The sequence below is a fragment of the Pan paniscus genome, chromosome 14, assembly GCF_029289425.2.
Source record: "Pan paniscus chromosome 14, NHGRI_mPanPan1-v2.0_pri, whole genome shotgun sequence".
Lineage (NCBI taxonomy): Eukaryota > Metazoa > Chordata > Mammalia > Primates > Hominidae > Pan > Pan paniscus.
In genome coordinates this window covers 22,862,457-22,889,352 of record NC_073263.2, presented here as the reverse complement: position 1 = coordinate 22,889,352, position 26,896 = coordinate 22,862,457, and the positions used below count along the sequence as shown (strand labels likewise).

Genomic DNA, 26,896 nt, shown 5'->3' with positions numbered 1-26,896 from the left:
GAGGAATGATTAACATCATACTAATTAATCTAATAAAAATAAATCATATTATCTTCATAGATGCTGAAAAAGTATTTGGCAAAATTCAGCACACATTTATGATCAATGAACATTCTAGAAAATAGGCATTGAGGGATGCTGTCTTAACATGGTAAAATGATGTATTTTAACCCTAAGGCAAGTATTTTACTTAATACAGAAAGACTAGAAGCATTTCCACTAAGATTGGAAACAAGGCAAGGATATCCACTTTGTCCACTGCTACTCAACATTGTGGAGCAGAGGTTTTAGTCAATGAAACTTATTTATAAAGTAAAATCAGTTAGAGGTGTGTGATTGAGTAAAGTAACATTATATATTTGCAGATGATATAATAGTGTATCTGACAAACCCCAAAGTCTCTGATAAAAGTAACTCAACTAATAAAAAATTCAGCAAACTGGCAGGATATAAAATTAACAAACAATAACCAATAACTTGAATACACACAAACAAAAGTTAAAATAAATAATAGTGGAGAAAGTGCCATTTACAATAACAATAAAGATGATTAAAAATTTAGAAATTCATTTAATAAGATGTGTGAAAAATATATGAGGAAAAATTTGTAATACTTCTGAAAGACACTTGAATAAATGAAAAGACATTCCGCATTCTTGGATAGGGTGACCCAACATTATAGGATGTCATTTCTTCCAGAGTTAATTTATAAATTCAATGCAATACAGTAATAATGCCAATAAACTATGTTATAGAATGAGCAAATTGATGCAAAAGTTCATATGGAAAAACAAACATACAAGAATAGCTTGGAAAAAGAAAACACAAGAAAGGCCAGCCCTACTAGACATTAAAACATACCATGAAGTCTCTATAATTAAAAGTGTGGTATCTAGGCATGGAAACACGAATAGACTAGGGCAAGCTTGTCCAACCTGTAGCCCACCAGCTGCATGCAGCCCAGGACAGCTTTGAATTCAGCTCAACATAAATTTGTAAACTTTCTTTAAGCATTATGAGATTCATTTGCAATTTTTTTTTTTAGCTCATCAGCTATCGTTAGTGTATTTTATATGGGGCCTAAGGCAATTATTCTTCTTCCAATGTGGCCCAGGGAAGGGAAAAGACTGGACACCACTGGACTAGTGGGATAAAGTAATAATTAGACTCTGATAGACATGGAAATCTAGTATATGATAATGACGACATTTCAAGTTTAAAGATGGACTTTTTTTTTCTTTTTTGGAGACAGAGTCTCACTCTATCACACAGGTTGGAGTGTAGTGGCGTGATCTCGGCTCACTGCAACCTCTGCCTCCCAGGTTCAAGCAATTCTCCTGCCTCAGCCTCCCAAATAGCTGGGATTACAGGCGCGTGCCACCACGCCTGGCTAATTTTTGTATTTTTAATAGAGACGGGGTTTCTCCATATGGTCTTGAACTCCTGACCTCAGGTGATCCACCTGCCTCAGCCTCCGAAAGTGCTGGGATTACAGGTGTGAGCCGCTGCACCTGGCCTAAGGCTGGACTTTTAAGTAAATGATGTTCAGATAACAACTTAGAAAAGATAAATTTAGATTCATATCTCATACCACACAAGAATAAACCACATAAATTAGGGATCTAAGTGTTAAAAAGTGAAATCATACAAACACTACAAGAAAACATAGGTGAATTCCTTTATAACCTTGGTACAAGGAAGTCTTTCAAGCAATGACTCAACATCTAGAGGCAATGAAAAAAAGATTCTATGTTTGAATACATAACAATAACAAGTAAAAATAAAAGTGTTACATGATTTAAAATACCTGATTAAGTTAGACGACAACTTAAAAATAGGATAGAAAAATCTTAGCAACATATACCCTGGGCAGAAAGTTAAAATGCCTAATTGGTAAAGAATTCTTAACTACTGAGGAATAAAAAATGACAATTCTGATAGAAAAATGGAAAAAGAGTCATGAGGAGATAATTCACAACAAAGATACAAAAATGGCCCTCAAACTTATGAAAAAAATGTTCAAACACACTCATCATTACAGAAATGCAAATTAAAGCAACACTGACATGCCATTTCTCACCTGTGAGACTGGAAATAATTTAGACACATTGTGTTGTCTGAGGCTGTCAGAAAATATACTCTCCTACACCGCCGCTGGGAATCTAAATTGTTCCCATCTTCTAGAGCACAATTTGATAAAATTGAACAAAACTAAGTATGTACATATCTACAATCCCACTTCTAGGAATCTACCCTGAGGATATACCTCCAAGAAAACAAAATACAGCCGGGCACGTGGCTCACGCCTGTAATCCCAGCACTTTGGGAGGCCGAGGCGGGTGGATCACGAGGTGGGGAGATGGAGACCATCCTGGCTAACACGGTGAAACCCCGTCTCTACTAAAAATACATAAAATTAGCCCGGCATGGTGGCGGGCACCTGTAGTCCCAGCTACTCGGGAGGCTGAGGCAGGAGAATGGCGTGAACCTGGGAGGCGGAGCTTGCAGTGAGCTAAGACTGCGCCACTGCACTCCAGCCTGGGCGACAGAGGGAGACTCCGTCTCAAAAAACAAAACAAAACAAAACAAAAAAAACCAAACAAACAAACAAAAAAACAAAATACATATGCAATTGTTACTCTTTGTGACATAACTGCACAACAGTGAGAAAAACTTAAATGTTCATATATATGGGTGAATAGCTGAATAATCACGGCAACTCCACATAATAGGGTACTATGCAGCTGTGAAAAATAATAAGGAAGATGTTTATGAATTAATATGGAGTAATTTTGAGGGCCATACTATTCAGTGAAAAAGTAAAGTTCAAAAGACTACCTGCCGTATGCTATCCTCATGTAAGTATGATGGGAGCCTAAGAAAACATATATGTGGTCATTTTTTGCAAATGAAATGGAGGACGGATAAACCTAAAATGGAAAAGACTGGCTACTGAGAGGGTGTGGGTGAGCAAGAGGTAGGAAGGGGCTGGGGACTGAGGCAGACGGGATGAAGAAGTCACACTTTCTTGACTATATCTTTTTGTTCAGAGCTGAGTCTGCAACCAATAGTAACGATGCATGCACCCCACTGCAGCACACACCCTTCAAAATAGCCACTGTGTTATCCTGTCCTTCACATAAAATTCCCTTTATCTTTTTATAAACTGTGGTTTTCAAAAATATATTATCTCTGTACTTTTAAACATAAGCAAATATTTTTGGATTGACTATTGACTAATATTCAGAGCAATTACACAAATTCAGCATTATCCTTGGAATGAAAAACTGGTTTGGAAGATAATTTATTCTATTTCCCTTTTTTCCAAAAGTACATCTCATGGTGCCAGTTGCTTTTTTTCTGAAGGAACATCTATTTTTTGACTGGACATTCTGGCTATAATACATTATCATATAAAGTGATTTTTCTTCTCTTTATTTGGGGCACTGGAAACTGCACTCATATTGGTTTTCTTTCTAACATATTCTTTTCAGTCAGTCTTTCCAGCCACTGCAGCGGCTAGTCTTCCTGAAGATGAGTGTTTTTTTTTTTTTTTTTTAAAGCGTTCAATATCCTCAACTGACAGTAACTTGTCTCTTGGCCCATCAATGCTGTTTATTTCAGTATCTTTCAGTTTGTGGCTTTCCCAGGGCAGCCCTGGGTTCATTATATAGTTGGGCCTGTAGATTTTCTGGAAGTCTTCCTGGCTTAGAAGGCAACTGGTGCTGAGGGCAGCAGATTTGGCTCCCTCCTCCTCCACAGGCATGCTGGGCACCTCCTTGGAAAGTCCCTGCTGTTCTTCACAGAAGAGTGACACACGTCAACCCACCCACCACGGGCATCTCCCTCCTCCTCAGGACTGGTACTTCCTCACCCTTCTTCACTGTTCACAACATTCTCTTTCTTGACTTCAGAATTCCCCCTCCTGAAATGTAATCTGTAGCATTTAGTTACCCATATTCTTGCACTCTTGCTTCTGTTGAGGCCTCTGTAGGCTTGCCCCAGAATCTCTTCTGTAGTATCTGAGAATTTGGCACTCAGAAGAACAGAATCAAAATCCTAGCAGAAATGATCACATCTTTATGTTTGTGTATTCTTCACTGGGCCAATACTGGGGGGTTCTTTAGTCACAATGTGAGGGTATCAAGTTGTTACTTTTTTTATAGCATTGATTCCTACTGTCATGACACCCCAGGGCTCCTCTCCCTTACAGAATTGTTGGCCACCTGCTTGTGCAGCAGACAGAAGGATCTGATTACTTCTCTTCGATGAGGCTGCAGAAATCTCCACACGAGAGGATCAACACAAAAGAGAAAAAGCCCATAAATTTCCACCAATCTGGAGATTAGGTTCCTGGGCATCAGCCTCACTTCATACCTCTCCTTACAGCTCTCCAGCTGCTTTAGTCATTTTTCTGCAGAACTTTGAGGATCATTAATCAAGTAATGGCTGGAAATTTAAATATCTCTGCTACTGTTCTTTTATTTCTTCTTCTTCTTCTTTTAATATCAGCACTTTCAAAGCCTGTTCCAGCCTTGCGTTTGAAGCTTCTCCTCCCTGTGGCATCTACGCTGGAAGGTCCTTCATATTCAGATCCTGAGTTGCCACCCCGTTTCCTTAGAAGAATTTCAAAGCAGCAGCCTGTATCTTGGTGACTTTAGTGAAACACACACTTAAGTTAACACTGACAGTTTGGGCAGCATTCCAAATGTTTCTTCCATTGAGTTAAATAATTACACCCAAAGATATTTTAGCTGGGATGGCATTGCTGTCTCTTAGGTGTGCGTGGAATTCTGAAATCCTATATTCACTTTATTGTTCTTGTATTTTACATTTATATTCTTGATATCAGCCACACTCTGAGTGTACAAGCCTTCTGAGAAGCTTGTAACTGCAACTCTTTGAATGCTGTGATTCTTATTTCAAAGGAAGATCAAAGATTTGCAAAATGTCATTGAAGTTCTGGATCCAAGACGGTGTGGCTGTAGCACAGCAGATCTTTCAGCAATTGAAAAAAGTGACTTGGATTATCTGGGTGGCAGTGACCAATGTGTGCTACAAACATCACCAGCTCCCCCAGGGGTTGATTTGGTTGTAATTTGCCAATCTCCACATCAGGTCTGTAGTGACCATGCTCCTGTAGACACTCCTCAGAGTAGAGGCCAGTGGTCCTGGTGGATCAGATTCTGTTCGTGCATCAGGCTGCTAGGCAGTCGGGACAAATTACCTGCAGCCTGGCTCAGTGGGTCTCAGAAAACCCAACTGCCAAACTTCATCAACTTGTCTGGGCACAACTTGCATCTTTCTGGGTGTGTCTCATATTTAAGTTTAACAAAGTTGATTTTTCTTATTGGAAACAACAAGAAAGTGAACAACAGTAACCAGAGCTGTATTTATCAGTGGTAAGATTCCACTGTTGTTTATAATTTGGTATCTTTTATTTCACAGATTTGAAATGCTAGTTACTAGTGCTTGCTTTTCAATGTTTGACTTTCTTTGGAATTTGTGTTAGTTCATTATTGCATTGCTACAAAGAAATACCTGAGGCTGGGTAATTTACAAAGAAAAGGTATTTAACTGGCTCTTGGTTCTGCAGGGTGTGCAAGCATGATGCCAACATCTACTTCTGGTGAGGGCCTCAGGAAGCTTCCAATCATGGTGTAAGGCAAAGAGGGATCAGGTATATCTTATGGCAAGAACAGAAGCAAGAGAGAGAGAAGAGAGAATTTAAATTTATTTATTTACTATTCTTTTATTTCAATAGCTTTAGGTGCACAAATGGTTTTTGGTTATGTGTGTATAGTTGTGATGTCTAGGATTTTAGTGCACTCATCACCCAAGTAGTGTACATAGTACCCAATAGGTAGTTTTTCATCTCTCACCCACTTCTCACCCTCCACTTTCCCCTCTTCTGAGCCTCCAATGCTCATTTTACCACTCTGTATGCCTTCGCATACCCATAGCTTAATTCCCACTTATAAGTGAGAACATGTGGCATTCGATTTTTGATTCCTGAGTGTTACTTCACATAAAATAATGGCCTCCAATTCCATCCAAGTCACTGCAAAAGACATTATATCACTCTTTTCCATGGCTGAATATATTTCCATGGTGTATATATCCACACACCACAATTACATATATCATATATATATATGTGATATAGCACTTTTTTTTTTTTGAGACAGAGTCTTGCTCTGTTGCCCAGGCTGGAGTGCAGTGGCGTGATCTTGGCTCACTGCAACCTCCACCTCCCAGGTTCAAGCAATTCTCCTGCCTCAGCCTCTTGAGTAGCTGGGATTACAGGCGCCTGCCACCATACCTGGCTAATTTTTGTATTTTTGGTAGAGATGGGGTTTCAACATGTTGGCCAGGCTGGTCTCGAACTCCTGACCTCAGGTATATCACATATTCTTTATCCACACATTGTTTGATGGGCATTTAGGTTGATTTTATATCTTTGTGATTTTGAATTGTGCTGTGATAAACATATGTGTGCAGGTGTCTTTTTGATATAATGACTTCTTTTCCTTTGGGTAGATACCCAGCAGTGGGATTGCTAGGTTAAATCTACTTTTAGTTCTTTGAGAAATCCCCATACTGTTTTCCGTAGAGGTTCTACTAATTTTACATTCCCATCAGCAGTGACTAAGCATTCCTTTTTCACCACATTCGCATCAACATCTATTGTTTTTTGACTTTTTCATAGTGGCCATTCTGGCTGGCATAAGGTGGTATCTCATTGTGGTCTTAATTTGCATTTCCCTGATGACTAGTGGTATGGAGCGTATTTTCATATTTGTTGGCTATTTTTGTACCTTCTTTTGAGAAATGTCTATTAATGTCTTTTGCCTACTTATTTTATTATTATTATTTTTTTTGAGACGGAGTCTCACTCTGTCTCCAGGCTGGAGTGCAGTGGCACAATCTTGGCTCACTGCAACCTTCACCTCCCAGGTTCAAGCGAATTCTCCTGCCTCAGCCTCCTGAGTAGCTGGGACTACAGGTGCGTGCAACTGCACCCAGCTAATTTTTGTATTTTTAGTAGAAACAGGGTTTCACCATGTTGGCCAGGATGGTCTTGATGTTTGGATCTCATGATCCTCCTGCTTCGGCTTCCCAAAGTGCTGGGATTACAGGCATGAGCCACTGTGCCCGGCCCCTTTGCCTACTTTTTAATGATATTATTCGTTTTTTTTTCTTGCTGATCTGTTTTATTTCCTTGTAGATTCCAGATATTAACTTTTTTTAAAATCTCTTTTTTCCCAAGTTAGATATTAGTCCTTTGTCAGATGCATAATTAGTACATATTTTCTCCCATTCTATAGGCTGTCTGTTTACTCTGATGAGTATTTATTTTGCTGTGCAGAAGTTTTTTAGTTTAATTAGGTTCCATTTATTTTTGCTTTTGTTGCATTTACTATTGAGGTTTTAGTCACCTAAATCATTGTCCAGAAGAGTTTTCTATAGATTTTCTTCTAGAATTTTTATGGTTTCAAGTCTTAGATTTAAGTCTTAAACCCATCTAGAGCTAATTTTTGTATATGGTGAGAGTAGAAATCCAATTTCATTCTTCTACACGACCTAGGCAATCCAATTTTCCCAGCACCATTTATTGAATAGGATGTCTTTTCCCCAGTTTATGTTTTTGTATGGTTTGTCAAAGATCAGTTAGTTGTAAGTACTTCACTTTATTTCTGGGTTCTCTATTCTGATCCATTGATCTATGTATCTACTTTTATACCACTACCATGCTGTTTGGGTTACTACAGCCTTGTAGTATAATTTGAAGTTGGGTAATGTGATATTTTTAGATTTATTCTTTTCGCTTAGGATGTATTTGGCTATTCAGGCACTTTTTTGGTTCCATACGAATTTTAGGATTATATTTTCTAATTCTGTAAGAATGATGCTGGTATTTTAATAGAAATTGCATTGAATTTGTAGACTGCTTTGGGCAGTATGGTCATTTCGCAATATTGATTCTTCTAATACATGAATATGAGATGTATTTCAATTTGCTTGCATCATCTATGGTTTCTTTCAGCAATGTTTTGTAGTTATCCTTGAAGAGATCTTTCATCTCCTTGGTTAAGTATATTTCTCGGTATTATTTTTTTTGTAACCATTGTAAAATGAATTGACTTCTTGATTGGATTCTCGGCTTGGTTGCTGTTGGTGCATAGCAGTGCTACTAATTTGTGTACATTTATTTTTGTAACCTGAGACTTAACTGAATTCATTCATCAAATCTAGGAGTCTTCTGGAGGAGTGTGTAGGGTTTTCTAGCTATAAGATCGCATCATTGGCAAACAGAGATACTTTGATTTCTTTTCCAATTTGGATGCCCTTTGTTTCTTTATCTTGCATGATTACTCTGCATCGTACTCAGTATGATGTTGAATACAAGTGGTGAAAATGGGCATCCTCGTCTTGTTCTGTAATAGTTCTTAGGGGGAATGCTTTCAACTTTTTTCCTTTCAGTATAATGTTGGCCATGAGTTTGTCATATATGGCTTCTATTATTTTGAGATATATTTCTTCTATGCCTAGTTGGTTGAGGGTTTTTATCAGAAAAGAATGCTAGATTTTGTTTAATGCTTTTTCTGCATCTACTGAGATGATCATATGGTTTTTGTTTTTAATTCTGTTTAGGTGACGAATCAAATTTCTTGACTTGCATATGTTGAACCATCCCTAGAATGAAACCAACTTGCTCATGGTGAATTATTTTCTTGGAGTGCTGTTGGATTCAGTCAGCTAGTATTTTGTTGAGGATTTTTGCATCTATATTCTTTGGGGATATTAGTCTGTAGTTTTCATTTACTGATATTTTCTTTCCTGGCTTTGATATCAGGGTAATACTGGGTTCGTATAATGAGTTAGGGAGAATTTCTTTCTCCTCAGTCTTTTGAATTCAGATGTGAATCTGTCTAGCCCTGAGCTTTTTTGTTGTTTTCAGCAGTTTTTTCTATTACTGATTCAATCTCATTGCTTGTTATTGGTCTGTTCAGGAATTCTATTTCTTTCTGATTCAAACTAAAGGAGTTGTTTGTTTCCAGGAATTTATCCACTTCCTCTAGATTTTCTACTTTGTGTGCACAGAAGTGTCCATAGGAAACTCAAATGATCTTTAGTATTTCTGTGATGTCAGTTGCACTGTCTCCATTTTCATTTCTAATTGATCTTATTTGAATCTTCTCTCTTCTTTTCTTGATTAATATAGCTAATGATTTTTAAAAATATTTTCAAAAAGTCAGATTTTGTTTCATTGATCTTTTGTATTTTTTTTTGTTTCTGCTCTGATCTTTGTTATTTCTTTTCCTATGGTAGCTTTGCGTTTGGTTTATTCTTGTTTCTCTAGTTCCTTGAGGTGTGAGGTCAGGTTTGCAATTTGTGGTATTTCAAACTTTGATGTAGGAATTTGGGCTATAAACTTTCCTCTTAGTACTGCTTTTGCTATATCCCAGAGGTTCTGATAAGTTGACTCACTCTTATTCACTTTGAAACATTTTAAAATTTCCATTTTAATGTCATTGTTAACCCCAAAATCATTCAGGAACAGATTCTTTAATTTCCATACATTTGTATAATTTTGAGGGTTTCTTTTGGAATTTATCTCCAGTTTTATTTTGCTGTGGTCTGAGAAGATACTTGATATTATTTTGCTCTTAAAAAATTTATTGAGACTTGGTTTGTGGCCTATCATATGATCTACCATGGAGAATGTTTCATGTGCTGATGGGAAGAATGGATATTCTGCAGTTGTTGAGTATAATGTTATATAAATATATTTTGTGTGTTTGTTCTAGAGTACAGTTTAAGTCCAGTTTTCTTTGTTGACTTTCTGCCTCAATGATTTGTTTAATGCTGTCAGTGGAGTATTGAAGTCTTCCACTGTTATTGTTTTGCTGTCTGTCTCTTTTCTTAGGTATAGTAGTAATTTTTTATTATCTATCTAAGAGCTCTGGACTTAAGTACGTATATATTGAGGATTGTTATAGCTTCTTGGTGTACTGATCCTCTCATCATTATATAACTACATTTTTTGGTTTTGTTTTTACATTGTTGCTTTCAAGTCTGTTTTATTTGATGTAAGAATAGCTACTCATGCTCACTTGTGGTTTCCATTTGCATGAAATATTGTTTTCGACCCCTTAACCTTGAGTCTATGAGAATCCTTCCATGTTGTCTGCTGAAAACAGCAGATATTTTGTTTGTGATTTTTTAATCCATTTTGCTAACCTGTATCTTTTAAGTGGAGCATTTAGACCACTTACATTCAATGTGAATATTGAGATGTGAGGTACTGTTCGAGTTATCATGTTGATTGTTACCTAGTGACTGTTTTTCCTTCATTGTGTTATTGTTTTATAACCCCTGTGAATTTTATGCTTTCAGGAGTTTCTATTCTGGTGTGTATTGAGCTTTTGTTCGAAATTTAGAATTCCTTTCAGCATTTCTTTTAGGGCTAGTCTAGTACTGACAAATTCCATCAGCATTTGCTTGTCTGATAAAGACTTTATTTTTCCTTCATTTATGAAACTTACTTTGTCTGGATACAAAATTCTTGGCTGACAGTTGTTCTCTTTAATGACACTAAAGATAGTACCCCAATCCCTTCTGACTTGTAAGGTTTCTGCTAAGAAATTTGCTGTTAGTCTGATAGGTTTTCCTTTATAGGTTACCTGATGCTTTTGTCTCACTGCACTTAGAATGTTTTCCTTCACATTGACTTTAGATAGCTTGATGACTGTATGCCTTGGTGATGTCCTTTTTGCAATGAGTCTCCCAAAAGTTATTTGAACTTCTTGTACTTGGATGTCTAAATCTCTAACAAAGCCAGGAAAGTTTTCCTAAATTATTCCCTTAAATACATTTTCCAAACATTTTGTTTTTTCTTTTCTCTCAGGACACCTAAGATTCTTAGTTTGGTTGTTTTACATAATTCCATATTTTGTAGAGATTTTGCTCATTTCTTTAAATTTGCTTTTCTTTATTTGTGTCTGATTCAGTTAATTCAAAAGACTTGTCTTCGAGCTCTGAAATTCTTTCTTCTATTTGGACTAGTCTATTGTTAAAACTTTCCACTGCATTTTATAGTTCCCTAAATGTGTCTTTCATTTCCAAAAGTTCTGACTGGTTTTTGTTTTTTGATCTATCTCTTTAGAGATTTTTTTTTACTCATATCTGAAATTTAAAAAAAAAACTTTTTCAGAATAAAAAGAAATGAACAAAGCAAGAAATATGGGACTATGTGAAAAGATCAAATCTACGTTTGATTGGTATACCTGAAAGTGATGGGGAGAATGGAATCATGCTGGAAAAATTTCTTCAGGATATTATCCAGGAGAACTTCCCCAGCCTAGCAAGGGAGGCCAACATTCAAATTCAGGAAATACAAAGAACACCACAAAGATACTTCTTGAGAAGAGCAATCTCAAGACACATAATTGTCAGATTCACCAAGGTTGAAATGAAGGAAAAAATGTTAACGGCAGCCAGAGAGAAAGGTCAGGTTACCCACAAAGGGAATCCCGTAAGACTAACAGCAGATCTCTTGGCAGAAAGTCTACAAGCCAGAAGAGTGTGGGGGCCAATATTCACCATTCTTAAAAAAAAAGAATTTTCAACCCAGAATTTCAAACTAAGCTTCATAAGTGAAGGAGAAATAAAATCCTGTACAGATAAGCAAATGCTGAGAGATTTTGTCACCACCAAGCCTGCCTTACAAGAGCTCCTGAAGGAAGCACTAAACATGGAAAGGAAAAACCAGTACCAGCCACTGCAAAAACATGCCACATTGTAAAGACCGTCGATGCTAGCAAGAAACTGCATCAACTAATGGGCAAAATAACCAGCTAACATCATAATGACAGGATCAAATTCACACATAACAATATTAACCTTAAATGTAAATGGGCTAAATGCCCCAATTAAAAGACACAGACTGGCAAATTGGATAAAGAGTCAAGACCCATCAGTGTGCTGTATTCAGGAGACACATCTCATGTGCAGAGACATACACAGGCTCAAAATAAAGGGATACAGGAAGATCTATCAAGCAAATGGAAAGCAAAATAAAAGCAGGGGTTGCAATCCTAGTCTCTGATAAAATAGACTTTAGACCAACAAAGATCAAAAGAGACAAAGAAGGCCATTACATAATGGTAAAGGGATAAATTCAACAAGAAGAGATGACTAACCTAAATATATATGCACCCAATACAGGAGCACCCAGATTCATAAAGCAAGTCCTTAGAGATACATAAAGAGACTTAGACTCCCACACAATAATAATGGGAGACTTTAACACCTCACTGTCAATATGAGACAGATCAATGAGACAGAAGGTTAACAAGGATATCCAGGACTTGAACTCAGCTCTGTAGCAACCTGACCTAATCGACATCTACAGAACTCTCCACCCCAAATCAACAGAATATACATTCTTCTCAGCACCACATCACACTTATTCCAAAATTGACTACATAGTTGGAAGTAAAGCACTCCTCAGCAAATGTAAAAGAACAGAAATCACAACAAACTGTCTCTCAGACCACAGTGCAATCAAATTAGAACTCAGGACTAAGAAACTCACTCAAAACCGCTCAACTACATGGAAACTGAACAACCTGCTCCTGAATGACTACTGGGTAAATAATGAAATGAAGGCAGAAATAAAGATGTTCTTTGAAACCAATGAGAACAAAGACACAACATACCAGAATCTCTGGGACGCATTTAAAGCAGTGTGTAGAGGGAAATTTATAGCACTAAATGCCCACAAGAGAAAGCAGGAAAGATCTAAAATTAACACCCTAACATCACAATTAAAAGAACTAGAGAAGCAAGAGCAAACAAATTCAAAAGCTAGCAGAAGACAAGAAATAACTAAGATCGGAGCAGAACTGAAGGAGATAGAAACATAAAAAACCCTTCAAAAAATCAATGAATCTAGGAGCTGGTTTTTTTGAAAAGATCAACAAAATTGATAGACTGCTAGGAACACTAATAAAGAAGAAAAGAGAGAAGAATCAAATAGACACAATAAAAAATGATAAAGGGGATATCACCATCGGTCCCACAGAAATACAAACTATCATCAGAGAATACTATAAACACCTTTACGCAAATAAACCAGAAAATCTAGAAGAAATGGATATTTCCTGGACACATACACCCTCCCAAGACTAAACCAGGAAGAAGTTGAATCCCTGAAAAGACCAATAACAGGCTCTGAAATTGAGGCAATAATTAATAGCCTACCAACCAAAAAAAGTCCAAGAGCAGACGGATTTACAGCCAAATTCTACCAGAGGTACAAAGAGGAGCTCGTACCATTCCTTCTGAAACTATTCCAATCAATAGACAAAGAGGGAATCCTCCTAACTCATTTTATGAGGCCAGCATCATCCTGATACAAAAGCCTGGCAGAGACACAACAAAACAGAATTTTAGACCCATATCCCTGATGAACATCGATGCAAAAATCCTCAATAAAACACTGGCAAACCAAATCCAGCAGCACATCAAAAAGCTTATCCACCAAGATCTAGTTGGCTTCATCCCTGGGATGCAAGATTGGTTCAACATATGCAAATCATTAAACGTAATCCATCACATAAACAGAACCAAAGACAAAAACCACATGATTATCTCAATAGATGCAGAAAAGGCCTTCGACAAAATTCAACAGCCTTCATGCTAAAAACTCTCAATAAACTAGGTATTAATGGGACGTATCTCAAAATAATAAGAGCTATTTATGACAAACCCACAGCCAATATCATACTGAATGGGCAAAAACTGGAAGCATTCCCTTTGAAAACTGGCACAAGACAGGGATGCCCTCTCTCACCACTCCCATTCAACATAGTGTTGGAAGTTCTGGCCAGGGTAATCAGGCAAGAGGAAGAAATAAAGGGTATTCAGTTAGGAAAAGAGGAAGTCAAATTGTCCCTATCTGCAGATGACATGATTGTATATTTAGAAAACCCCATCGTCTCAGTCCAAAATCTTCTTAAGCTGATAAGCAACTTCAGCAATGTCTCAGGATACAAAATCAATGTGCAAAAATCAGGAGCATCCCTATACACCAATAACACACAAACAGCCAAATCATGAGTGACCTCCCATTCACAATTGCTACAAAGAGAATAAAATACCTAGGAATACAACTTACAAGGGATGTGAAGGACCTCTTCAAGGAGAACTACAAACCACTGCTCAACAAAATAAAAGAGGACACAAACAAATGGAAGAACATTCCATGCTCATGGATAGGAAGAATCAATATCATGAAAACGGCCATACTGCTCAAGATAATTTATAGATTCAATGCCATCCCCATCAAGGCACCAATGACTTTCTTCACAGAATTGGAAAAAACTACTTTAAAGTTCATGTCAAACCAAAAAAGAGCCTGCATTGCCAAGACAATCCTACGCAAAAAGAACAAAGCTGGAGGAACCACCCTACCTGACTTCAAACTATACTACAAGGCTACAGTAACCAAAACAGCATGGTACTGGTACCAAAACAGATATATAGACCAATGGAACAGAACAGAGGCCTCAGAAATAACACCGCTTATCTACAACCATCTGATCTTTGACAAACCTGACAAAAACAAGCAATGGGGAAAGGATTCCCCATTTAATAAATGGTGCTAGGAAAACTGGCTAGCCATATGTAGAAAGCTGAAACTGGATCTCTTCCTTATACTTTATATGAAAATTAATTCAAGGTGGGTTAAAGACTTAAATGTTAGACCTAAAACCATAAAAACCCTAGAAGAAAACCTAGGCAATACCATTCAGGACATAGGCATGGGCAAGGACTTCATGACTAAAACACCAAAAGCAATGGCAACCAAAGTCAAAATTGACAAAAGGGATCTAATTAAACTAATGAGCTTTTGCACAGCAAAAGAAACTACCATCAGAGTGAACAGGCAAACTACAGAATGGGAGAAAATTTTTGCAGTCTACTCATCTGATTTACAGCACTAAATACCCACCCCTGTCCGTGGGGTGGGGGAATGGGGTAGGGATAGCATTAGGGGAGATACTTAATGTAAATGACTAGTTAATGGGTGCAGCAAAGCAACATAGCACATGTATACATACATAACAAACCTGCATGTTTTGCACGTGTACCCTAGAAATTAAAGTATATAAAGGGCTAATATCCAGAATCTACAAAGAACTTAAACAAATTTATAAGAAACAAATCAAAAACGTGGGCAAAGGATATGAACAAACACTTCTCAAAAGAAGACATTTATGCAGCTAACAGACACATGAAAAAATGCTCATCATCACTGGTCATCAGAGAAATGCAAATCAAAACCACAAAGAGATACCATTTCACACCAGTTAGAATGGCGATCACTAACAAGTCAGGAAACAACAGGTACTGGAGAGGATGTGGAGAAATAGGAATGCTTTTACACCGTTGGTGGGAGTGTAAACTAGTTCAATCATTGTGGAAGAGAGTGTGGTGATTCCTCAGGGATCTAGAACTAGAAATTCCATTTGACCCAGCGATCCCATTACTGGGTATATACCCAAAAGATTGTAAGTCATGCTACTGTAAAGACACATGCACACCTATGTTTATTGTGGCACTGTTCACAATAGCAAAGACTTGGAACTAACCCAAATGTCCATCAATGATAGACTGGATTAAGAAAATGTGGCACATATACACCATGGAATACTATGCAGCCATAAAAAAGGATGAGTTCATGTCCTTTGTAGAGACATGGATGAAGCTGGAAACCATCATTCTGAGCAAACTATTGCAAGGACAGAAAACCAAACACCGCATGTTCTCACTCATAGGTGGGAATTGAACAATGAGAACCCTTGGACACAGGAAGGGGAACATCACACACTGGGGCCTGTCGTGGGGTGGGGGAATGGGGGAGGGATAGCATTAGGGGAGATACCTAATGTAAATGACGAGTTAATGGGTGCAGCAAAGCAACATGGCACATGTATACATACGTAACAAACCTGCATGTTTTGCACATGTACCCTAGAAATTAAAGTATATAAAAAAAAGTTTTTCATGTTAGTTTTCACTTTTTTCTTGTATTTCCTTGAGTAACTTAATAATAAACACTTTGAATTATTTATCTGGTATTTCAAAGATTTCATTGGTTTAGAACCACTGCTGGAGACTCAATGTGAGCTTTTGCAAGTTTTATAAAACCCGGTTTTTTCATATGGCCAGAACTATTTCTCTGGTTCCTTCTCATTTGGGTAACTATTTCTTCTAATTAATTTTGCATTTATTTTTTGATTCTGCTGGGATTTTTAAAATTCTTTTTTGCACCTTGAGGATATGACTTTAATATTTATAGGTTATTGTCAACTAGCTTTGGCTATGGGTACTTTCAGTGGTGAAGAGTCTGTATGAGTTCCTTGGTTATAGAGAATCTGTGTGATGGCTTTCTAAGATGTTGGTTGTAGTAGTGACATGCTGGGTGTGTGAGCAGGTTCACTGTCTCCTGTGGGGAGCTTCCCATCTGGTTCATGGTGTAAGCTGCTGCCCACTGCTTCTTTCAAAGTGTGCTTTCTTTCAGCTTTTTAAATTAAGTTCCCGTGTTGCTTCTTGGAAGCAAGTTCACAGCATAATTCTCTACAAACTGTTATGTCTTTCCAAGTAGGAAAGGCATGCTAATAATGCCTCTAATCTTCCATCTTGGAAAAAAACCCTCAAAACCCCGACTCTTAAATAACCAGGTCTTTTGTGAACTAACTGAGTGAAAACTTACTCATGACCAAGGGGATGGCACTAAACCAATCATGAGGGATCTACCTGCATGACCCAAACACCTCCCATCAGGCCCCAACTCCTACATTGGAGGTTACGTTTCAACATGCAACTTGTAGGGGACAAATATCCAAACCATATCATTCTTCCCTTGCTCCCCCAAATCTCACATTCTTCTCACATTGTAAAATACAATCATCCCTTCCCAAAAGTCCCCCAAAGTCTTAACTCATTCCAGCATGAAGTCCAACGTCCTAAGTCTCATCTGAGATTCATCTCTTTCCACTTTGAGTTTATAAAATACAAACAAGTTATTTACTTCCAAGATATGATGGTAATAGAAGCATTGGGTAAATGTTGCCATTCCAAAAGGGAGAAATCAGTCAAAGGAAAGGGGCAATAACATGGCACCTCAAGGTGACCAGCACCACTCCTGTGGCTTTACAGGGTGCAGTCCCAGTGGCTTCTCTCATGGGTTGGAGTTGAGTGCCAGTGGCTTTTCCAGGCTCAAGATGCAAGTTTCTGGTAGCTTGGCGATTCTGGGGTCTGGAGGGCAGTGGCTCCCTTCCCATAGCTCCACTAGGCAATGCCCCAGTAGGGACTTTGGGGCTTTCACCCCCACATTTCCTCTCAGCCCTGTTCTAGTACAGTATCTTTGTGGGGCCTGTGTCCCTGCAGCATGCTTCAGACTGGACATCCAGGCTTTTCTACACGTCTTCTGAAACCTAGGTGCAAGCTGCCAAGCTTCCTCTTGCATTCTGCGGGCCTGGAGACTTAACACCATGTGGAAGCAACCAAGGCTTATGGCTTGCGCCTTCCACAGCGATGGCCTGAGTAGTATCTGGGGCCCTTTGAGGCACAGCTGGAGCTAGAGCAGCTGTGATGTGGGAAGCAGTGTCCCTGAAACCATGGTTTCCTCTTAGGCCTCTGTGCCCGTGATGGAATGGGCTGTCTCGAAGATCTCTGAAATGTCTTCAGGGCCTTTCCCCCATTGTCTTGGATATTAGCACTTGGCTCCCTTTTAGCCATGCTGAGCTCTCTAGTAAGTGATTGCTCTGTAGCCTGCTTGAATTCTTTCTCTACCACAATGCCAATCAGCAAATTTTCCAAACTTTTCCACTCTGCTTCCCTTTTAAATATAAATTCAAATTTGAAAGTTTTTTTTTTTGCTCTTATATCTGATTGTAGGTTATTAGAAGCAGCCAGACTGCTTCTTGAATACTTTGCTGCTTAGAAATTTCTTCTGCAGTATACACTAAGTCATCACTCTTGAATTCAAACTTCCATAGGTTCCTAGGTTGTGGACACAATGCAGCTGAGCTCTTTCCTAGGGCATTACACAGGTGATGTTTATTCCAGGTCCCAATAACATCCTCATTTCCATCTGAGACCTCCTCAGCCTGATTTTCACTGCCCACATTTCTAACAGCATTTTGGTCACAGCCACTTAATAAGTCTCTAAGAAGTCCCAAACTTTCTGTCATCTTCCTGTCTGAGCCCTCCAAACTCTTCTAACTTCTGCCTGTTACCCAGTTCCAAAGCTGCTTCCACACCTTCAGGTATCTTTATAGCAATGGCTCGCTCCTCAGTACCAATTTTCTGTGTTACTCGATTCTTACACTGCTATAAAGAAATAACTGAGGATGGGTAATTTATAAAGAAAAGAGGTTTAATTGGCTCACAGTTCTGCAGGTTGTACAAACATGGCTTCAGCGTATGCTTCTAGTGAGGGCCTCAGGAAGCTTCCTATCATTCCAGAAGGCAAAGAAGGAGCAGGTGCATCACGTGGTAAGAGTAGGAGCAAGAGAGAAGAGAGAGGTCCCAGACTCTTTTAAACAAACAGATGTCATGTGAACTAATGGAGTGATAACCCACTCTTCACCAAGGGTATGGTGCTAAGCCATTTGAGAGGGATCCACCCCCATGATACAATACCATCCATTAGGCCCCACCTTCCACATTGGGAATCACATTTCACCATGACATTTGGAGGGGACGCACATCCAAATCATGTCAGAATTTAATTGGGATTTTTGGTTTTGACTGTATTGAATGTAAATTGTTTTCAGTGGTTTTGTAGAAAACACTTATTCACTTAATTAAATGAGATTAATATGGCTAGTTCACATAAATTACATTTTAATACCCAAATTGGCAAAATTTAACTTCTTCCAGGAAATATGAGACTAGAAGGTTGCAACTGTGGGAAGTCATGTACTGAAGAAAACCTTGGATTTGGTGAGCTTGGTGCTATTTCCTAGCTCAAGGTTCTCAATATAACAGAGACTTTCCAACTAAAGATTTACTAGAAATCACTAATTTAATCACTTTCTCAGGCATGAGACACCAAGGTTAAAACTAGAGATTGAGGCGAACAGTTCAAACCAAAGAGATTTTGATGTGTAACTTATTTTATTTTTATTTTTAGAGATGGTCTCACTTTCTCACCCAAGCTGGAGTGTAATGGCGTGATCATAGCTCACTGAAGCCCTGAACTCCTGGGCTTAAGCAGTCTTCCTGCTGCAGCCTCCCAAAGTGCTGGGATTACAGGTGTGAGCCACTGACCCAGCCTTTTTAAAAAAAGAAAAACTAAACAAAACAAAACCTTTAAAACCCCTGGTAATTTCTTGGTGACAAAAATGAAATGGAAACTATATTTGAAGCAACTAGAACAGTTACTAGCATGCCATAATTTCAAGAAATCTGATTAGAGAGGAGGGCCAGTGGAAACAGCTGGCTGAGAGAAGTAAGCCCTCAGTCTTTCCTGTTTTGACTTCTCTACTAACTAGCTATGTGCTCTTGAGCAAATCTGCTTTTTAGTCCTTCAGTTTTTTCATCTATGAAATGAGAGGCAGGTTTATATTATATCTAAATTCCCTTGTATAATATGCGAAAATCCACACCCAACAAAAAGATAAACAGAGGAATGTGTATTTGTACTAATTAATTTTTTTTTTTTTTTTTTTTTTTTTTTTTGAGACGGAGTCTCACTCTGTCGCCCAGGCTGGAGTGCAGTGATGTGATCTTGGCTCACTGCAAGCTCCGCCTCCCGGGTTCACGCCATTCTCCTGCCTCAGCCGCCCGAGTAGCTGAGACTACAGGCGACCACCACCACGCCCGGCTAATTTTTCGTATTTTTAGTAGAGACGTGGTTTCACTGTGTTAGCCAGGATGGTCTTGATCTCCTGACCTCATGATCCACCCACCTCGGCCTCCCAAAGTGCTGGGATTACAGGCGTGAGCCACCGTGCCTGGCCGCTAATTAATTTTTATAGGAATATAAGAAGATTCTTCTACTTTTATAGCTTCTAAGAAATAATTACATAGTCTTTATTATTATTACTTGATAGCATATAAGGTAGCCCATAGTCATTCAACAAATATTTGTTGGAATGAATGAGAAAAAATGGGCAAAAATTCCTCAAACACTTGAAAGCTATAGGCAGTTGAAGATTTTCAAGAAATGATGGTAAAGATAAATGATAATACTGTATAATTTATCAAGAAAATATAATTTGTTTTAAATACATCTTAAGAACGTATATGCAGGAAAAACTGGAGTTCATCTCCTGATCCACGGAGAATTTCACTGGACTTAGTTATTAAACAAAACTTCCAGGCCAAAGAGAGATACAAGTTATGACCAAGAATAAGTTATAAAGCAGAAGATAAAGTACAGAACATCTTGTATTAGTATAATAAAAAGGAATAATCAGATTAACATAAGGCTGTAGTTTCCCATGTAACATTATTCTGTTTTGTAAAAATACCATTAAAAAGAGAGACATTGGAAGTTTGTGTTGGCAGTACACCTCTCATTTATTTTCTGATAATGACAAGGGCCATCCAGTTTCCTAGACTTAGCAAATCTATCCAATGTTAATAGTATAGTGAATATATATATCTTCCTTATTCTTATTCTCTTTTTTTCAAACAAAGGGTCTCTTCCACCACAGAATTGAATTCCTAGGCTCGAGTGATCCTCCCTGTCTCAGACTCCCCAGTAGCTGCGACTACAGACGTTCACCACCACACCTGGCTAATTTTTAAAATTATTTTTTTAGAGATGTTGCCCAGGCTGATCTTGATCACCTAGATTCAAGCAATCCTTCCATCCTGGCCTCCCAAAGTGCTGGGATTACAGGGGTGAGCCACCATGCCTGGCCTGCATTCCTTCTTACCAGCTGGTTTGCTCTTCTGATATTGCTTTCATCTATATTTCTTCTTGCTGACATTTTTCTCCCTTTGCAGGATTCCATGTGACCTCGCTCCCATGTGACCTTATCCTCTGGCCTTAGTTGATTGGATGGGTGTACATAGCTGACTGACCCGAAGGAATGTGGTAGGACAGATGAATTGGGCTAATTAGAGTACTTTGTGGATTTAGAATTTGCGTAATTGAAGACTAAACTGTTTGATGTTGATAACTACAGCCGAGCAGGTAAGAATCAGGGAGGCCCTATAGGTTCTGTACAGTGAGAAGTGATACAGCCAAGTGAAAATGGTGGCAAAGATAAACTGGAAAGGAGGAGAATGGAGCACATGGGGAGAAGGAGAGAAAAGAGAAGAAAGAACGGGGAGGGAACTGAATGTATTCTTGGCTCTCAGCCACTGGTCTCTGTGCTCTTTGAGGCCAGCTACTTGGGTTCCTTTCCTTTGGTTGCTGCAAGAGTCTTTGGTAACCCACAATAAACATTTTGTTTCTTGTACTAGCTTTAATTGTCCTCTATTTCTTGGAACAAAAATAACTCTAATCAAAGCACTTCAGGCTGTCCCCTCACCCCCCACCCCACTCTGTGGTGCTATTCTGTGGTTAACACAGCACGATATTTAGAAAATTCATACTTTGTTCATAAGTAGCTTTGATTTCTTTAGAAGAAAAAACAATGCATTCATTTAGCACTATTCATGGACAACATGCATGCAAAGCACCATGATGAAGCTGGACTCACCGACTTTTAACCTGCCTGTGACCTCCCCTTCTGAGTTGCGCGCATTTACAGTCACATTCTGGGTTGATTGTAGAAGCAGAGATGAGTCCTAGAAAGGGATTTATAAAATTTGCAAAATAGGTGCTGTTTAAAATGATTATATCTTTATAATTCTGTGTAAATTTAGGATTTATATAAAATTATTTATTCATTGTTACAGATCCTGGAAATCCTATAAATTTGTGGCTAAGATAATTAAAAATTCCTGAATCATATTTTTTTTTAACATTTTGAGTATTTATTGAAAGATAAAAGAATAACAATCATAAAATGAGCTCCAAACGCAAGATAGGGATAGAAAAAAATATGAATTATTTAGACAAATATGCAATTTAACAGAGCTATATGGTCACAGCTATGTCAAGGAAAGACACCTACAACAGTGGGGTTCTAGGTAATAGAAATGCCATATACTTTTTCCTGCTACTCTCTATTTCCATATTTTTGTAATACATTTGTGTTTTTATAATGTGTAAAGTAAACTTTATCAAAATAAAAAAATCTATGTATACAGCAGAGTTATAATTACAGACACATTTGTGGTATTGACTGCTTTGTTCTTGCTCTCCAGATAAAAAATAAACTAAGCATTTAGCTTAAGACATTAGAAAATACACAATAAAATCGACATCAGAGAACAGAAAGAAAAATAAATTTCAAAGCACAATTTTATGTATCAGTAAACAATAGTTTTGAAAAAGCACATGCAGTCTGAGTTGATTATTTAAAACAAACAGAATTAAACCTAAACAAAAAAATAGAGAAAACAATGTATTTAAATCATAAATTCAGAGGAAGTAAAATGTATAGCTATGCTAACTATGAAGTGAATAGTATTAATTAGGAAAACTGACTTAAGTACAATGCTGGAATTGGCCAATAACTATGGAAATATTAGAGAAAACTGCCAAAAGGTACTCCAAATGTTAGTGATTGTCTCTAAGTGGGTAGCATTATGGGCTATTTTGCTCCCTCTTTGTGTGTGTGTGTGTGTGTGTGTTTAATTTTTACTTTTTACTTTTTTCCCCACTGCAAGCTACTTTAATTCTTTGAACAATTTTTCCATGCAGGTAAACTATTACCGTATTTTACTATTAAGAAATATTTTCAATAGATTTTTTTCTACAATAACATTTACTAAAAACATTTGGTTCATTAATTTTTGTCTATATGAATGCTGTCCATCGTGGCTTTTGACAGTCTGAGTTTTCTTTGTTGATCACATTTCTACCAAGATCAATTTTCCTGAGTCAAATTTTGTATATCCAGATTTTGCCAATATTTGACTCTACTATTGATTTTAAAAAAATCAATTTTACCATGTACATTTTTCCTTCTGTTGCTTTTGTTTGGGTTTTTAAAAAATCACATTTTTTCGCTTTACTTGTCTCAAAACTTTTATAATAAGCAGGTATGAATTTTGAAGTTAGATATGAATAAAAACCAACTGAAAAAGCAAATTCCTCTGTCTCCCAAGACAAAATGGGCAGTTTGCTTCTTTTGAGCTTTAAAGACAGAAATAGCTGCCTTTCTAAAATTTAAGTGAAGCGAAATGTTGACATGCCCTGAAAGGACTGCTAAGGTTGGGGGAGCCTGTTAATGGGCCTTGAGAGGCTCTGTGACTCCAGACTAATGTCCCAGGGACCACTAAGAGTAAACTGAATTTCTAGATTACTGGCTACCTTCACAACTCTCTGATGTCTCCAGGATGGGAGGGTAGTCACACCAAATGCCAGAAAAATAAATGCTAAATAATAATTCTTTGAGGTTCAATGGAATATCTATCACTTAAGTAGCAAACTATTTACAAAGTGTCCCAAATTTTGCACGTTTGCATTGCAAGATTTTACTAGTAACATGAGTAGGTGAACTGTTCTTTACCTCACTCATGGAATAAATAAATGAAAATTGAGGTTTTTTTTTTTTTTTTTTTTTTTCTTTTCTGTGACAGAGTCTGGCTCTGTCACCCAGGCTGGAGTGCACTGGCACGATCTCGGCTCACTGCAAGCTCCTCCTCCCGGGTTCATGCCATTCTCCTGCCTCAGCCTCCCGAGTAGGTGGGACTACAGGTGCCCGCCACCACGCCCCCTAATTTTTGGTAGTTTTAGTAGAGACGGGGTTTCACCGTGTTAGCCAAGATGGTCTCGATTTCCTGACCTCGTGATCCGCCCTCCTCGGCCTCCCAAAGTGCTGGGATTACAGGCATCAGCCACCGAACCCGGCCTTTTTTTTTCTTTTTGAGACAGAGTCTAGTTCCGCTGCCCAGGCTGGAGTGCAGTGGCGCCATCCGGGCTCACCGGAAGCTCCGCCTCCCGGGTTCCCGCCATTCTCCTGCCTCAGCCTCCGGAAGAGCTGGGACTACAGGCGCCTGCTGCCACGCCGGCTAGTTTTTTGTTGTAGAGAAGAGTTTCACTGCGTTAGCCAGGATGGTCTCCATCTGCTGACCTCGTGATCCGCCCGCCTCCGCCTCCCAAAGGTCTGGGATTACAGGCTGAGCCACCGCGCCTGGCCAGATTGTGCTTTTTGATTTAGGCCACTCTTGATAATACTACACTCAGAACTACATTGCTCACTCCTTTTCCTGAAGAAAAAAAGATGAATTACAGCAAGGTTCTCTCCTGCATGTTATAAACACTGCAGCGTGTAACACTTGCATTTGCCACACAAAAATGCAGGGAGAGAGGAGTAGGTTGGTTTTCCATCTAAAATTAAAATTTTTTTTTTGATAGAAATTTTTTTTGGGAAGGAAAACTCGGTGTGTAGATCTTGCTTATCTTTTTGAGTGTATACTTACATTTTTTATTTAAAAAAATGTTTTTTAGAGACGGGGTCTCACTATGTTGCCTAGGCTGGTCTAATTTAGAGACAGGGTTTCACTATGTTGCCTAGGCTGGTCTCAAACTCCTGGGCTCAAGTGATCCACCCGCTTTGGCCTCCCAAAGTGCTGGGATTACAGGCGTGAGCCACTACATCTGGCCTATTTTTTGTTAAAAAACTTTTTTTTTTTTTTTTTTTTTAAGAGATGGGAGTTTCACTCTGTTGCCAGGCTGGAGTCCAGTGGTGTGATTATACAGTTCACTGTAGCCTGAGACTCGTGGATTCAAGTGATCCTCCCACCTCAGCCTCCCAAGTAGCTGGAATTACAGGTGTGTGCCACCACACCCAGCTGATTTTTTTTTTTTTTTTTTTTTTTTTAATAGAGATGAGTTTTAACTATGTTGCCCAGGCTGGTCTTGAATTCCTGGGCTCAAGTGATCCACCTGCCTCAGCCTCCCAAAGTGCTGGAATTACAGGTGTGAGCCACCAGGCCAATCGATTTTTAAATTTTTAAATAGAATTCCTATAATATACGAATATAATACACAAATCACCTACCTCACTTTTAAAATTCTACATTTTTTTTTAAGACAAGTAGAAGGGTGACTTTATTCACCAAGTGATCAAAAGCAGGCTGCAGAGGACAGGGATTTAGATTGGGAAACTCTTTGTATTCTATCAAACTCTCTTCTTTACTGGCTACCTTAAGGCATTTTTGCTGGGAAGAAAAACCTTAATAACATCAAGGGCAGTTTACCTTAGCCTTTCTCCCATCCCATTGTACCCCACCCTACCAGCTAGAAGCAGAAGTCTTAAGAAAAGGTTTTGAGGAAAATATCCTGTCCTGGTTTACTCCATGCCAGCGAATTCTTCAAACACATCCTTGACCTGGGACATAGAGTTCAAATCTAGTTCATGTGTTTTGTCAGGCTACTGGTCTCCTTTCTTAGGAAGACTCCTGACTGTGCCTTTTCTGTTTAAAGATGGTAGAGGTGACAGGTGTTCTCCTGCAAGATGGCCAAGGTGTGGGAAAGCAACAGATCTTTGATTCTGGCAATCTCTCGCACCGTATGCAGGGCCAGGCCTGGGTGGGCATACTGGCAACGGCTTTTGGAAACCAGTGAGGGAGGAAGAAGGGAGCATTAGTTTCTACAATAATTCTCTCTAATGGGATCTTTTTCACAGTTTCTCGGGCTTGCTCAGCAGAAGAGTAAGTCAGAATTGCCATGAAGCCCACATACAGGTTGGGAAAGTGGCTCAACAGGGGCTCGATGACTGGGTAACTGCCAGTGAAGCAATGCCGGTACATCTTGTGGTCAGAGGGCACATATTTTTTCAAGATGCCCAGTAGGTCTTCATCGGCTTCTCGGCAGTGGATCATCATGGGCTTCTTTAAGAGAGACGGCCAGCTGCAGCTGTTTCTTAAATACCTTCTGCTGCTCTGGGACATGCGTGGTGCACATGTTGCAGTAATCCAAGCCCACTTCTCCAAATGCCACAGCCTTGGGGTGTCGTAAGGCTTTTAAAATACTTCTTTCTTGATAGTCATTATAATAATGGGCAAAATGAGGGCGACAGTCAAAGGCTGTCAGCCAAAGGCTGATCATCTTTCAACAGATCCTCCCACAGCCTGTCCCTTAGGTTTTGAGGATTGTCGAAGCAAGAAATGCAACCCTGAAATTCCTTGGGGAAGGTGTTGCTATACATTTTTCTGAATTTGGTAAAGGTGCCTTTGAAAGGCGGCCTGGAATACAGCAAGTCCAAGTGACAGTGGGTATCAACAATGAAACCCTGTTGCTTTGGCTGCCAGAGGGCACTTGGCAGAAAGCTAGATGCATGTCCTCCATAAGGACGTTGTAATGTCTCCTCTTGATACACTCCCTCCTCCTTCGCATCTGCTTCCACATTTCTGGAGTAGTGAAATGAGGAATTCTTGGATCTGCCTTCCTCTGTCATCTTCAGGTCTCTGGACATGTTTTGGGCACTCACTGGAAAATTGGTGGAATAATCACTCAGGAAGCTCTGGTGGCTGCTCCTCTCATTCTGGAATATGTTGTTGTTGCTGCTGCTGCTGCTGCTCTTCCCAGCCTGGAATGTGTTACTGCTGCTGCCCAAGGAGGGATAGCAAGAAGACTTGGTATTGCTGAACCAAGAGCTGGTGTAGTCATGCCAAGGACTATAATGAGGTGGAAAAGTGGTATAGTCAGTGGCATAGTACGGAGGCTCTGACACTCCAGGAAGACACAGTGAGAATGGCTTCTCTTCAGAGAATACGACTGTGGTTCCACCTGCATCAGATCAGT

General features: G+C 38.9%; 1 protein-coding gene across 4 annotated transcripts in view; it reads right to left on the bottom strand.

Annotated features, from left to right (window-relative positions):
* SGCG (sarcoglycan gamma) overlaps nt 1-26,896 on the bottom strand; it is a 167,029-nt gene that overhangs the window by 53,182 nt on the left and 86,951 nt on the right. For all 4 annotated transcript variants that reach the window (XM_034936448.3, XM_055096542.2, XM_034936447.3 and 1 more), the window contains one exon: nt 21,738-21,825. In XM_034936448.3, the coding sequence (XP_034792339.3) occupies nt 21,738-21,825 (88 nt within the window). The remainder of the gene's footprint in view (nt 1-21,737; nt 21,826-26,896) is intronic.